The 11,157-nt window shown below is 42.8% G+C and overlaps 1 protein-coding gene and 1 pseudogene across 7 annotated transcripts; one reads left to right on the top strand and one right to left on the bottom strand.

The window, feature by feature from the left end:
* Positions 1 to 470: 470 nt before the first annotated feature.
* Positions 471 to 7,012, bottom strand: LOC103994575 (inactive poly [ADP-ribose] polymerase RCD1). Of its 7 annotated transcripts, XR_010489360.1 has the most exons (9): positions 6,791 to 7,012; positions 2,877 to 4,129; positions 2,442 to 2,683; positions 2,266 to 2,342; positions 1,652 to 1,831; positions 1,454 to 1,549; positions 1,169 to 1,231; positions 693 to 779; positions 471 to 611 (listed from the first exon to the last, which is right to left on the bottom strand). XR_010489360.1 is itself a non-coding variant. In XM_018830376.2 (8 exons), exons 2-7 carry the CDS (start codon positions 3,974 to 3,976, stop codon positions 1,208 to 1,210), a joined length of 1,719 nt encoding a protein of 572 aa, XP_018685921.2. In that variant the 5' UTR covers positions 3,977 to 4,129; positions 6,791 to 7,012; the 3' UTR covers positions 471 to 779; positions 1,169 to 1,207. The 7 variants fall into 7 exon arrangements, 5 of the variants coding, with proteins under 5 accessions (XP_018685921.2, XP_009413221.2, XP_064977208.1 ...); XM_018830376.2 differs by having other exon boundaries at positions 471 to 779; XM_009414946.3 differs by lacking the exon at positions 1,169 to 1,231 and having other exon boundaries at positions 6,791 to 7,010.
* A 2,077-nt stretch (positions 7,013 to 9,089) lies between these two features.
* Positions 9,090 to 10,644, top strand: LOC135620369 (AP2/ERF and B3 domain-containing transcription factor At1g50680-like; annotated as a pseudogene).
* The last annotated feature ends 513 nt before the right edge of the window (positions 10,645 to 11,157 follow it).

Raw genomic sequence — 11,157 nt, forward strand, 5'->3', positions numbered from 1 at the left:
CGGCCATCCCGACCACCTCCCTTCTCCTCGTGCACAAATAAATACACACTTATATCTTCTGCTGCTCTTTTTTACCTTTTTGTTTCCACACGTAAACATGATCCCATGTGATCAATCGTAAGTAGATTGGTGTGAAATGCTGGTCAACCTATCACCACTCGCAGCGTGCACCGAATCATTTGATGCCTGAAGTTTCGTTTATATTCATCTCGGACGATGTGTGTTCATCTTTTCCCGCCGCCACCACAATCTCCGGAGAGGAGCAGGAGCACCACCTCTGACTCCATAAGTTGAAGCCTCCATGGCACACGACGGCGCTCGCTCATGGACGGATGCAGCTTTCCATGCGTGGCGTTTCCAAGAACACGCCCATCCCAGCGCTGCTCACTTCCAGATAACACAGCCCCATGTCTATTTATCAAAGTACCATGCATCCTAAGCTCTCCTTGCTCGGTCGGCTAGATCAGTCAGGAGCAGCAGAAAGCAGAGCTTCCTCATGGTCACATTTGATTGCAAAGAAAAGCAAGTCCCACCCACTTTACAAGTACACCAGCAAAACAAAAAAGCAATCCGCAGTAGCGTACCAACAGTCGGCATTGTTCTACATTAACCTAATACCACATCTTCAGTAAGTTTATCCACTGCCTACAAGAATTAGCAGAGTACGGATGTAAGAGAACCATCATACTTACTTCAAACTTAACCTCGCCATGTCAAGACTCGTGTGGCAAGTTGTGAGACCAGCATTTTGGGGGCTCTCGTCTAGCCATGGGGGGTAACTGCAAATTAAGGGCAAAAAGGTAAGGCACTTTTTATGTTTTATGCAAGTCACTGCCAACTAGCAACTCATGCTTCAGTTGTCACTTCAACTGAACTCTAGCAAAAACAAGTCTTTGTGCAGGCAACAAAGTCGATCAAAGAAAGAACAGTGATGACATAATTAGAATCGAAATGAACAAAAGAATTAACTGAACCCAACATAGTTAAGTTTTGTTCAGTCACAGAAGCATAGCGGCAATCAAAAACCGAAATACATAAAGTATGTGGCAAAAACAAAACAAAAGGTATTCATGAGCACAGCATTTGATGTCAAGCATTGTTTCGACTTGCATGAGAGAATTCATCAGTATTTTCTACAAAAACAAGAAGCAACAAACTAAGAACCAACCTGTGGATGCAGGTAGAAAGATGCTGACAACCATGGTTGCTATTCAAGTTTTAACAGAACTCTCTGAGCTAGCCAAAGACCCAAGTTACGAACTGGGACGAAATGGTGTACATAGCAAACAAGACGGCAAGTAAAAACTTCAAACCTAAATTCGTTCAATATTTGCATTACAGAATTCAATATTTTCTATTTGCAGCTTCCCTATAAACTAAAATCTCCATTCTGCCTCGAGCACATATCTGGTAGCATTTGCAGCATTTTAACAAAAGATCAAGAAGATCTAACCTTGTGTTGCAGCCTCATTATAGTAGAGACCAATAGTTTGTCTCCAATTATCTGCCTTAACTTCTTCACCAGGTCAATCCGGCTTATCTTTCCCTTCTGGCAAAACGAAAATAAAAAATATATATATACATATATATAGTCAGGAACAGAGTGGCTCAAAAGAGAAAACAACATGACTTGTCAATAAATCTTTAGGACCTTAAATTCATCATATTGAGTGTGAACCAAGTCCATGTCCTCCGGAGGCACTTTAGTTGAAATTGCTGCAAATAACATTGAAAACGGCATCCACGGTGAGGTTGGAATTCTTGGCATCGTTCTGGACACAGGAGCCTGAGCTTTATTTCCAAAGGCCAGAGATGGCTGAAAAGCCTTATCCTAAAGTATCAAATAATAATAATAATAATAGTTAATAATCCAAAAAACACACAATGGCAAAGGGCAAAAATTCACCTTAGATGCACATAATAGATTGCAATAGAAAATATAAGATCTGTGAATCACTGCCAATGAAGCTTATATATAAACTTATAAGATATTAAATTAGTTCAAACTTCCACATAATCAGATGTAATAGAAGATAAAGTTCTAGAATCAATTACATGGTCTAGAGAGACACACCAAACCGCTTTTCTCTGTTTGTCATTTTCACCACAATAGAAAAACCTCTCAACAGATGAGGTAAATAGATAATTGATCAAAAAGCAAACTACTTTTGAAAAACCTCATGGATTTTTACAACCCGAGCCTTGTTTTCTAGTTCAGCAATCCTATAAATTATGAAAGGAATCAGAAATTTGCAACACACACACCTGTAATAAGCTGTGAGGTGAACCAGAATTTGTGAGGGCAGATACATTAGATTTACTTTCTTTCCCAACCAGCCATTCTGCAGTCACATCAATATACACACTTTTCAAAAATTTTATATATAACTGTAAAAAAGTAATCCATGGATGTTGACTAAATAATACTACAACTACATTACCTTTAAGTTTGGAGGTCACCTTAAAAGTCACTATGTATTCTGCATATATATGGGTATACATATTCATATCCCATATAATATAATGAGTTGGCTTTTGAAGATCATCTACACCAGTGTCAAAGTTCTCATTACTAGGTTGACACTGGTTAGACCCAGGGTAAATGAGTTCCGCGTTTCCCATTATAATGCGGCACAACATTAGGTGTATGACACCATTTTCGTCAACATCAGAATAACTAGCACTGTAGATAACATGTGCAAACAAGTCATAGTTTTTCATAATGGACTGTTAGCTTAAAAAAAAAAGAAGCAAATAAATAACTGGCAGGAGCCACTAATTCAGATAGAAAACTGTTGGCAGCCTTCGCCAAAAAGAGATTAAAGTACTCCAATATGCACAAACATGAAAAACCTAGTATCAAAAGCAGGCCTCACCAGATTTTAGAACAATTTGCAGGGGCGAGATGAATGCCATTGCCATAAAGGCATTTCTGCTCAGGTCTTGTCAGAGTCCCATGCAACATCATCCCTTCCACTGCATCCTTTGATGAAGCAAGCCATGCGTAACGGACATTTGCATTGCCACGCACCTTTTTAGCAATTTCGACCTGCTCTTGGAAAAGGTTAAAACGAACTTGACCTAAATCATTTCTCAATGGGGTCCTAAGGATTCCAAGAATGTCTTTTGCATCAATGAGTTTGCCCAACCCTTGAAGTAACATTTCCTGCACAGCTCTATTAACTTGGCAACCACTTGCAGGTGCTTGACAAATTCTAGAAGCAGGGACATTTGAAGGTAATGCAGAACCTGACTCATTTTCTCCAACTGCTTCATTGACTTCAACATAAATATTACAATCACTAGCAGAATTCTTTTCACTCTTGACCCTCTTGACATTAGACATAGCCTCATCATCAGGTCGTGAACTTGAGCTTTCAGCTGCACTAATGGAAATCTCAAAATGGTCATTTGTTTCATGTTTCCTATTTGCATCAGGATTCATGTAGACCTGAATATCATTGTCAGAGTGATGGTATCTATGCAATACATAACATTCAGGACGTAATTCTGGAAAGAAGCATTTTCCATGATCATCAATCCAAGCTATTGGCTTCACCAAACCTGTTTCCAAGACTATACAAATCATGTAAATGTAGTCTAACAACAATTGCTGATTTCGAAAACCTGCCTCAGTAATCGCTTTCTTTGACCGAAAATCTTCCTGAACCAAACTCACAATATTCTCAGGAAAATCTTTCCATTCACCATTCTCATATGCCAGCACACGTTTTGGCAACCCACTTTTTGTGAAGTTGTAATAATTCTTGAGAATATGAGTCTCTGGATGGCAGCCTAAGTTAGTTTTACAGCCTTTTGTGATGGAAACCCTTCGAGAGGATTGGCCTGGAATAAGATGATCACCACATCCTACCAGGCCTTGGCCAACATCAGTGAAGTATAAGGCAGGATCTCTTTTCCTCTTGAGATCATGTTTTTCACCTTTATCCAATGCCTTTACGTTCATCTGTTCCATTTTTACTCACGATGATAACTGCAAACCACTGACTAATTCTCTCTGACTTACTTGTCTCCACGAAGCATGCCTACTAACTTACAGTATTTACAAATACTCATGGTAGAATAGCCAGAAAAATTCATGTCAGGGAAGTCTGCGATCAAGGATACCCTGATACAGTATACACAATATTTAAGATGCTCCTACTGAGTTTCTTACTATAGTTCTTATTATAAAATGAAAACAAATCTGGAAAGATACTAAAAGCTTCATCAAAAGTATCAAAAGAATTGTTACATCCCAGTAGCAAAAACCAAACTAGACCAAGCAAAGCAAGAAAAATAAAAGAAAAGGAACAGTTATGACACCACCCTGCACATGAAAAAAAAAAAAGACCTTATGTAAATAGGTCATATTAGAGAATAAACATTTAACCTAGATTAGAGCGCGACAAAGAAAAAACGAAACATTACTCACTATATAAAATGGACCACAAAACCCCCAAGTTTAAACGATAAGAATCCAATCCCCTGAGAAGCTATATCTATAGCTCAGACAAGTGGTCAATTTCCATGATTTTCGTGATAGTGTAACTTTATACCATATGAGAGTCGTTAGGCCTATGCATCTATTTAAAATTCATTTGTAGACCAGGAGATCATGAAAAACTTGAAATTTAATTCTGCAAGCATCCCAAACATAAATTCAAAAAATTCCACAATTGGTATTTATAAAAAAAAAATTATCAAGGAGAGGAAGGAGACATGCCAAATGTTTTCATTGAATAAGGTAAATTCAAAAAGATGGTGGATAACATCAAGAAACACAACTGAAACAAATTAGTACCTGGCCCTACAACAACCACAGCAAGAAAACTTTGACAGGAACACAAAGCAGCATTCACATGACAAAATAAAATGTTTAAAGAATTAACTAACTGGAGTGATTTTTGTTACCATGTTGCATTTCCATCAATAAAATTTACTTCGTTAATGAGGTGATTTATAGTTTTGAACACTTGCAAGGTTACACTGAGCCTTCTTTAAGTTTATCTTGAGATTTTTTTTCCTAGATAGGATTTGGCAGAACAATAAGATCTCCAAATGAAAAGCTTCTTCCATGCAAGTATTTAACTCGCTTAGGGTGAAAACAACATATGAACTCTTGAAAGGTGCATTATGTTACTGAGACGATTTAAATAGAATTGGTTACAAGTCTCGAGTCATCCAGGAAGCTGACCTGGTTTGTCTGGTATCCAACAAAAGCAAAGAGAAGACCTATTATACGGTTAACAACAAAGCCAGTACAATCTAGATAAATACTCACTGTTGAAAAGATATAAGCTAAGAACAATGAAAGCTTTTGACTTCTTCCATTGGTAAAAAAGCATTCTGGTGCCAGTATGAACCAACATTCCCAGAGCCAAAAGGGTTAACTACAGGTAGGATAACCACTGAGAAAAATTGCAACCAACCAGAGGCCATGTCAATCTGATTGTTGGCATGGCAAGCAACAAGGAGCAGCTTTTGGTTTGTCTGTCTAGCTAGAATCTAGGCAACAAAATTAGACACCTAAGAATTTGCACCAATAAATCAAGAGAACCAGTAAAGATAGAGATCAGTCTGAAAGAAGACAAACAGAGGTCAAGCTGAAAGATCTGTATACTCTCTTTCATTGCTGCCCTGTATCCTCCATAACTGATCTCCAAAACATCCTGAACATCTTGCAATCATTAACGAACAATGGTGTAAAGTTGAATATTCCACATTTAACTTTAAAAAGGGTGGCTTCAAAATTCCCGGTGGTGCCGATCCATGTCAGGCTGCTGCATACATTAAAATACTTTGGCTCGCTGCAGTTCTTAAATCCAGAGATATTTGTTGAGAATAAAAATCACTCCAACAAATCCTTGATTATACTTTGCAATCTTAACAGTCACAAGCAAATGGATCTGCTATATTCTTTTTGTACCAAATATTATACACCAACCACTAAATCATTGCTACAATTGTCGGGATAAAAGACCATCAAAGAAGCATCGTAAGAGGCAATCCGATACACAACACGAACAACCTGTCAAGCATCTAAAATTCGTGCACGCAAGCAGATACCTCAAGTTAACAATAATTAGCTGAATATCGTTTACAACAAATATAAAATACCGAAAAAACATGCAAAGTTTTTTTTTTTTTTTTTTGGTAGATAAAAAAATTCCAACTTCAAACATAAATAAACCATACGTTACTAAGGGTTTAAGTTTTTTCTGCAGAAAATCAAGCACCAAATATTTTTTAAAAAAAGAAAAGCAAAGTTAACTGAAATCGTTTATCGTTTTCCACGGATGGACAGCAAAAATTAGACGTGGAACAAACTCCAGCAGCACCAGCAACATCGACCGAACAACAACAAACACGAAAACGCAATACAAACTTCAGGCAATCTCAGAGCAGCAGGTAATCAATGATGAACCACGTGAAGTTCACAAGAAAATTGACCCTCTCGTTCAACATGCGTCATGATTATAGAAAAGATACCATCAAACATTATCAGATCGCTCGATTTCAACACGATCCTCGATAAAGACTACGGCTTCTCTTCGAGAACGGCATACCGAGTAAAATAAGAACCATAACCCATACCCAAAACCAATTCAACACATAAAAGAACCCGGATCAACCGAAAACACGCATAACTACAAACAAATCGAGGAATCAAGTCAAATAAAACGCCGATCGGATTCGAGACACATCAAAATCAAAGCTGAATCCCTCGAAAAACAGGGGCCAAACCTCGGGAACGGAGGTCTAGAGGCGAGATGCAGAGGATCGATACCTAAAGAGGTAAAGGTTGTCAATTAGGTGATGCGTCTCCGATCGAAGGCCACTGTCTCTCTCATCCGATCTCCGTGTTCGGGGGCGGCGGTTTTTGGACCCCTAGATTTGGGAGAGCGAGAAACGAAGAGCAAGCAAGCAACAAGGGCGTCACGCCGGGGCAGAGGCGGACTACAAATAGCGGAGGACAGTCGGCGGTCCGCCCCGCTTTCTTGCGAAAAACGAAGATGACGCACAGTCACCGACATACCTCGATCCGACGGATGACCACCAAGTTTAAACGTCGAATCGACTGTGATCGAACGTGAACCGTTGATCAGATTCGATATTTTGAGGGACGAGGGGATCGATCCAGGGCGCATTGGTGTCAACTGAGGTACTAACCGCTCCAGAAACGGACACGTGGCGAGCCTGTGCGTAAGGGTTGACCCACGGGAAAGGAAACAGGAGCGAATGGTTTGGTAAGTTGGATCAAAGACTATACAGGGCCACAAATCGATTTGGGGGTGGAGGTGATCGATTGTTGCAAGTCCTCTTTAACTACGTGGCTTAAGCGGACTTGGCGTGCCGGTGAGTGTGGCCCACGCAGCGAGTGTACCAAAGAAATCGGAGATAGATTTGGGTAGAGGTTAAATTTGCTTTCCATTAATGAGCGGTTAAAGGTCCCACAATAAAGGAAAAAAGATAATTATTGAAACTTGCAATGTGAACTACTGCTCCGAAGACCACACGATATTATAAATATACGCCTACTTGTCGACCACGCGGGGCTTCCGTCGGTCAAGCAATCACATATGTTCCCACAGTATCTCTCTCGCTCTCTCTCTCTCTCTTCTCTTCTCTAGTCGAGGAAAAAGAAACGATAAGCTTTATGTAAATAATATAATATACGTAAGCTAAATCTTGATATTGGATATCAAATTATCAAAATATTCACAGCCGTAGGACCGAAAAAAAGCAGACAAAGAACTGTTATCGGGAGTCTCCAATTCAAGACATACCAAACGATGGTTACCTTCCACCCAAGGACATCAAGGAAGAAGACATCGAACCAGTATTCAATCCAATCCAATCCCCAGCGCTCGTGTGTCTCCGTTCGCGCCAATCGAAGACGGAAACGCAAAATCAGTGCGGCTCGAGCTTATCCGCCTCCGTTCGGCGGCGCACGACCGCCACACGTCTCCGCCCATCAAAAGTCCCGTGTGCGTCCAGCGTTTGGGTCCCTCGTGCGAAGGCTGGAGGGCGGCCTCCCTGACGTGCAGAGCTGGGACCCACCTCATCCGTCTCCACGCGCGTGTTCCGACGATGAAGGGCAGTATGTTGTTCCCGCGAACCGACTCCTTGTTTCACCGTAACGTCGGAGCTCAAAGAAGAGATGTGAGCGAGTTCTCGTTTGGTTTTTGGGCTGCTGAGAAATGGACTTGCGGACTAACGTCGACTCGAGCGGCAGCAGCATTTCTGCAAATGGTGGTTTTTGCAGCGCGCTCATTCGATGGGGAACCTGTCGTCGTCGTCAAACAAACCAATCGGGGTGGGTCGGCACAAGAATATTTTTGTGATGCTTGGAATCTAAAAAACAGCTCTTGGTTTGGGAGAAATAGGATCGAGCGATGTTTTTTACATGATGAACAGAAGAAAGAGGAAGGTGAACTTCAGTTTGGGTGGAGGGGACACCTCGCTCACATCTCAGAGCTGCTGGCTGCTGCCACCGGAAAATTTAATTTGTTTTGTTTGTTTTAGGTTGCGGAATCCAAGGGAGGGAGGGAGATATCCCTGACAAGCCACCTCTTTCCAATCAACTCCCCTTGATTGTCTAATTTTAAGGCCTCCGTTGGCATCATCCTTCCTAAATTAGCCCTCCTTCCAACCTTTCCCGTCTCCTCTATCAAATATCTCTTGCTTTTTTATGTCCCCCCTTCCCTTCCCCTTCTTTATGGCGAAGCTTGTTTACTGTCCATTTAAGGCTCCTCCCCTTTCCTTCTTTCTATCTTCCCTTCATATACCAATACCCATCTCGCATCCTCATATCCCATCTCCGCAATCAACTCTCTTCTGCTTCTCCTTCTCCTTCTCCTTCGACTTGTCTTCCATATTTTTCTCCATGGATTAATTCCCACCGAGCACCATTCTCCTCGGAGGCGTCCCCCACATCTCCTTCTTTTGTTATTATGGTACATGTGCGTATCTTAATGCTAAAGCTTCTTTTATGGACCCCATGAACTGAAGTGCATGGTTTGTTCCTTAATGTCTTGGAGATTTGAAGGACTTGCTCTCCTTCTATGTATTTATCTGAACCGGAGATGGACGAATCATTAAGGTGAGCTCTTTGTCCCAGATCGACGTCCTTTTCTTGTATGCTCGACCCCTCTCTGCACCCCTTGCTTATGTTTCTTCTCGCATGAATGAATACCTCATCTCCGTAGGTGCCCCCTCGACAAGCCAGAACACTTGAGAAATTACACCGCCTGCTGCTCAACCGGCTCCGTCTTCCGCATTCCTTCTAGGGAAGAGGACGCCGTCAGCATGATCTCAGTGGCAACCACCATGGCAGCGGGACGCGAAGGATCCGATTCTAACAGCATCGTTAATTTGGTTAGCTTTGCCCCCTGCATGGCGACCACCTCCAACACCTCCACCCGATACAAAGGCGTCATGCTGCAACAGAACGGACACTGGGGCGCGCAGATCTACGCTCACGGTCACCGCATCTGGCTCGGCACCTTCAAGTCGGAGCAGGCGGCGGCAGCTGCTTAGGACAGCGCGGCTATCAAGCTCCATCATGGCGACTCGCACCGCAACCTCCCCGCGACCCCGCTCACCGCCCACGAGCACAAGTTCCAGGAGACGTTCACCACCGACGAGGTGCTTGACATGATCAAGATGGGATCGTACGAGTCACGGATGGAGGAGTACGTTAGGCGACACGCCATTGCAGCAGCCGCTGTCAAGGCGGCGCCGAGGCCGAGCCTCCCTCACGCTGGCACAAGCGGCAATGTGGCTTTCCTGGAGATGTTCCTCAAGGAACTGACGCCAAGCGACGTCGGGAAGCTCAACAGGCTGGTCATACCGAAGAAGCACGCGACCAAGTACTTTCCACAGGTGGCTTCGGTGACGGCCGATGAGGTGATGGTCGAGTTCGTGGACCGAGAAGACCGCTCGTGGACATTCCGATACTGTTACTGGAAGAGCAGCCAGAGTTACGTCTTTACCAAGGGCTGGAATAAGTTTGTGAAGGAGAAGAGACTTCAGGCCAAGGACACGGTGGCATTCTATAGGTGTGAGGAGAGGGATGGACTCCGGAGAACGTACTGCTTGATCGACATCATTCGGTGCAGTGGCGACGGTCATCGCACTAGTGGTTTTAGTTGGAGCAAGAACGGGGCGGTGGGACTGGGACTCAGCTGTAAGAGGAAGCCGGAAGAGGGAGACGAGGAAGGCAATCGCACTAGTGGTTTTAGTTGGAGCAAGGACGGGACGGTGGGACTGGGACTCGGTTGTAAGAGGAAGACGGAAGGAGACGAGGAAGGCGATCGCAGCAGCGGCTATAGCGGGAGGAGCGGGAATGGGGCAATGGGACTGGGACTCGGTCTGAAGAGGAAGACGGAAGAAGGAGACGAGGAAGGCGATCGCAGCAGTGGCTTCAGCGGGAGCAGGAGTGGTGCGATGGGACTGGGACTTAGTTTTAAGAGGAAGAGGAAGGAGAGAGATGAGGTAGGAGAGGTAGTATCAGGGTTAGCGGTGACTCAGAAATCATCGGAAGCACGACAGCAGGAGGAGGAAGAGGAGCAGGAGAAGAGGAAGAAGAGGTTGAGATTGTTCGGTGTCTCGATCACTGACACAAATGATAGGGGATGAACAAGAACACGCTTGGGCACGTACCGATCATAAGATCCTCCTCTCCCCTCTGTCGATTACTCCATGGTGTTTGCTGCTTAGGTTATTGCGAAGCACCGACTTGCTTATGGTATGGTTTAGATGGAGCCTTGTTTCATGTTGTTACTTCCTTCAAATGTGAAGGCTTGTAATAGGCTGTAGTATTTTATGAAGAACTGACTTTGTTCTTTAATCGAACGTAGCTCCTTTTGTCCGTCCTCTATATTCGATACTTTTTATTCTGTATGGCTCTATTATGTCTCGGGAGGACTAATAAGACGACATGTGTTATTGTAGCAGTGTTTCTTTCTACTACAAATCATGTTTGACATTTTGTTGGGGAAAGACGGTGTGCAATAGTCGTCATGTTGTGGGATCGTCTATGATTTGACTGATTTAACATTTTCGACTCAAACTGTTGGATATTGATTTTATAAAACCTTGAAATTATCTCTCAGTCATATGATTTTAACTCATTTACGGATCACGTGGTTG

Source organism: Musa acuminata, chromosome BXJ2-8, assembly GCF_036884655.1.
Source record: "Musa acuminata AAA Group cultivar baxijiao chromosome BXJ2-8, Cavendish_Baxijiao_AAA, whole genome shotgun sequence".
NCBI lineage: Eukaryota > Viridiplantae > Streptophyta > Magnoliopsida > Zingiberales > Musaceae > Musa > Musa acuminata.

Coding starts and splice junctions, on each gene's coding strand:
- LOC103994575 (XM_009414946.3), bottom strand. CDS start 3,976: ATGGAACAGATGAACGTAAAGGCATTGGATAAAGGTGAAAAACATGAT. Junction 2,343..2,441: donor GGTGACCTCCAAACTTAAAG/GTAATGTAGTTG, acceptor ATGTGACTGCAG/AATGGCTGGTTGGGAAAGAA. Junction 1,832..2,265: donor CACCTCACAGCTTATTACAG/GTGTGTGTGTTG, acceptor TTGATACTTTAG/GATAAGGCTTTTCAGCCATC.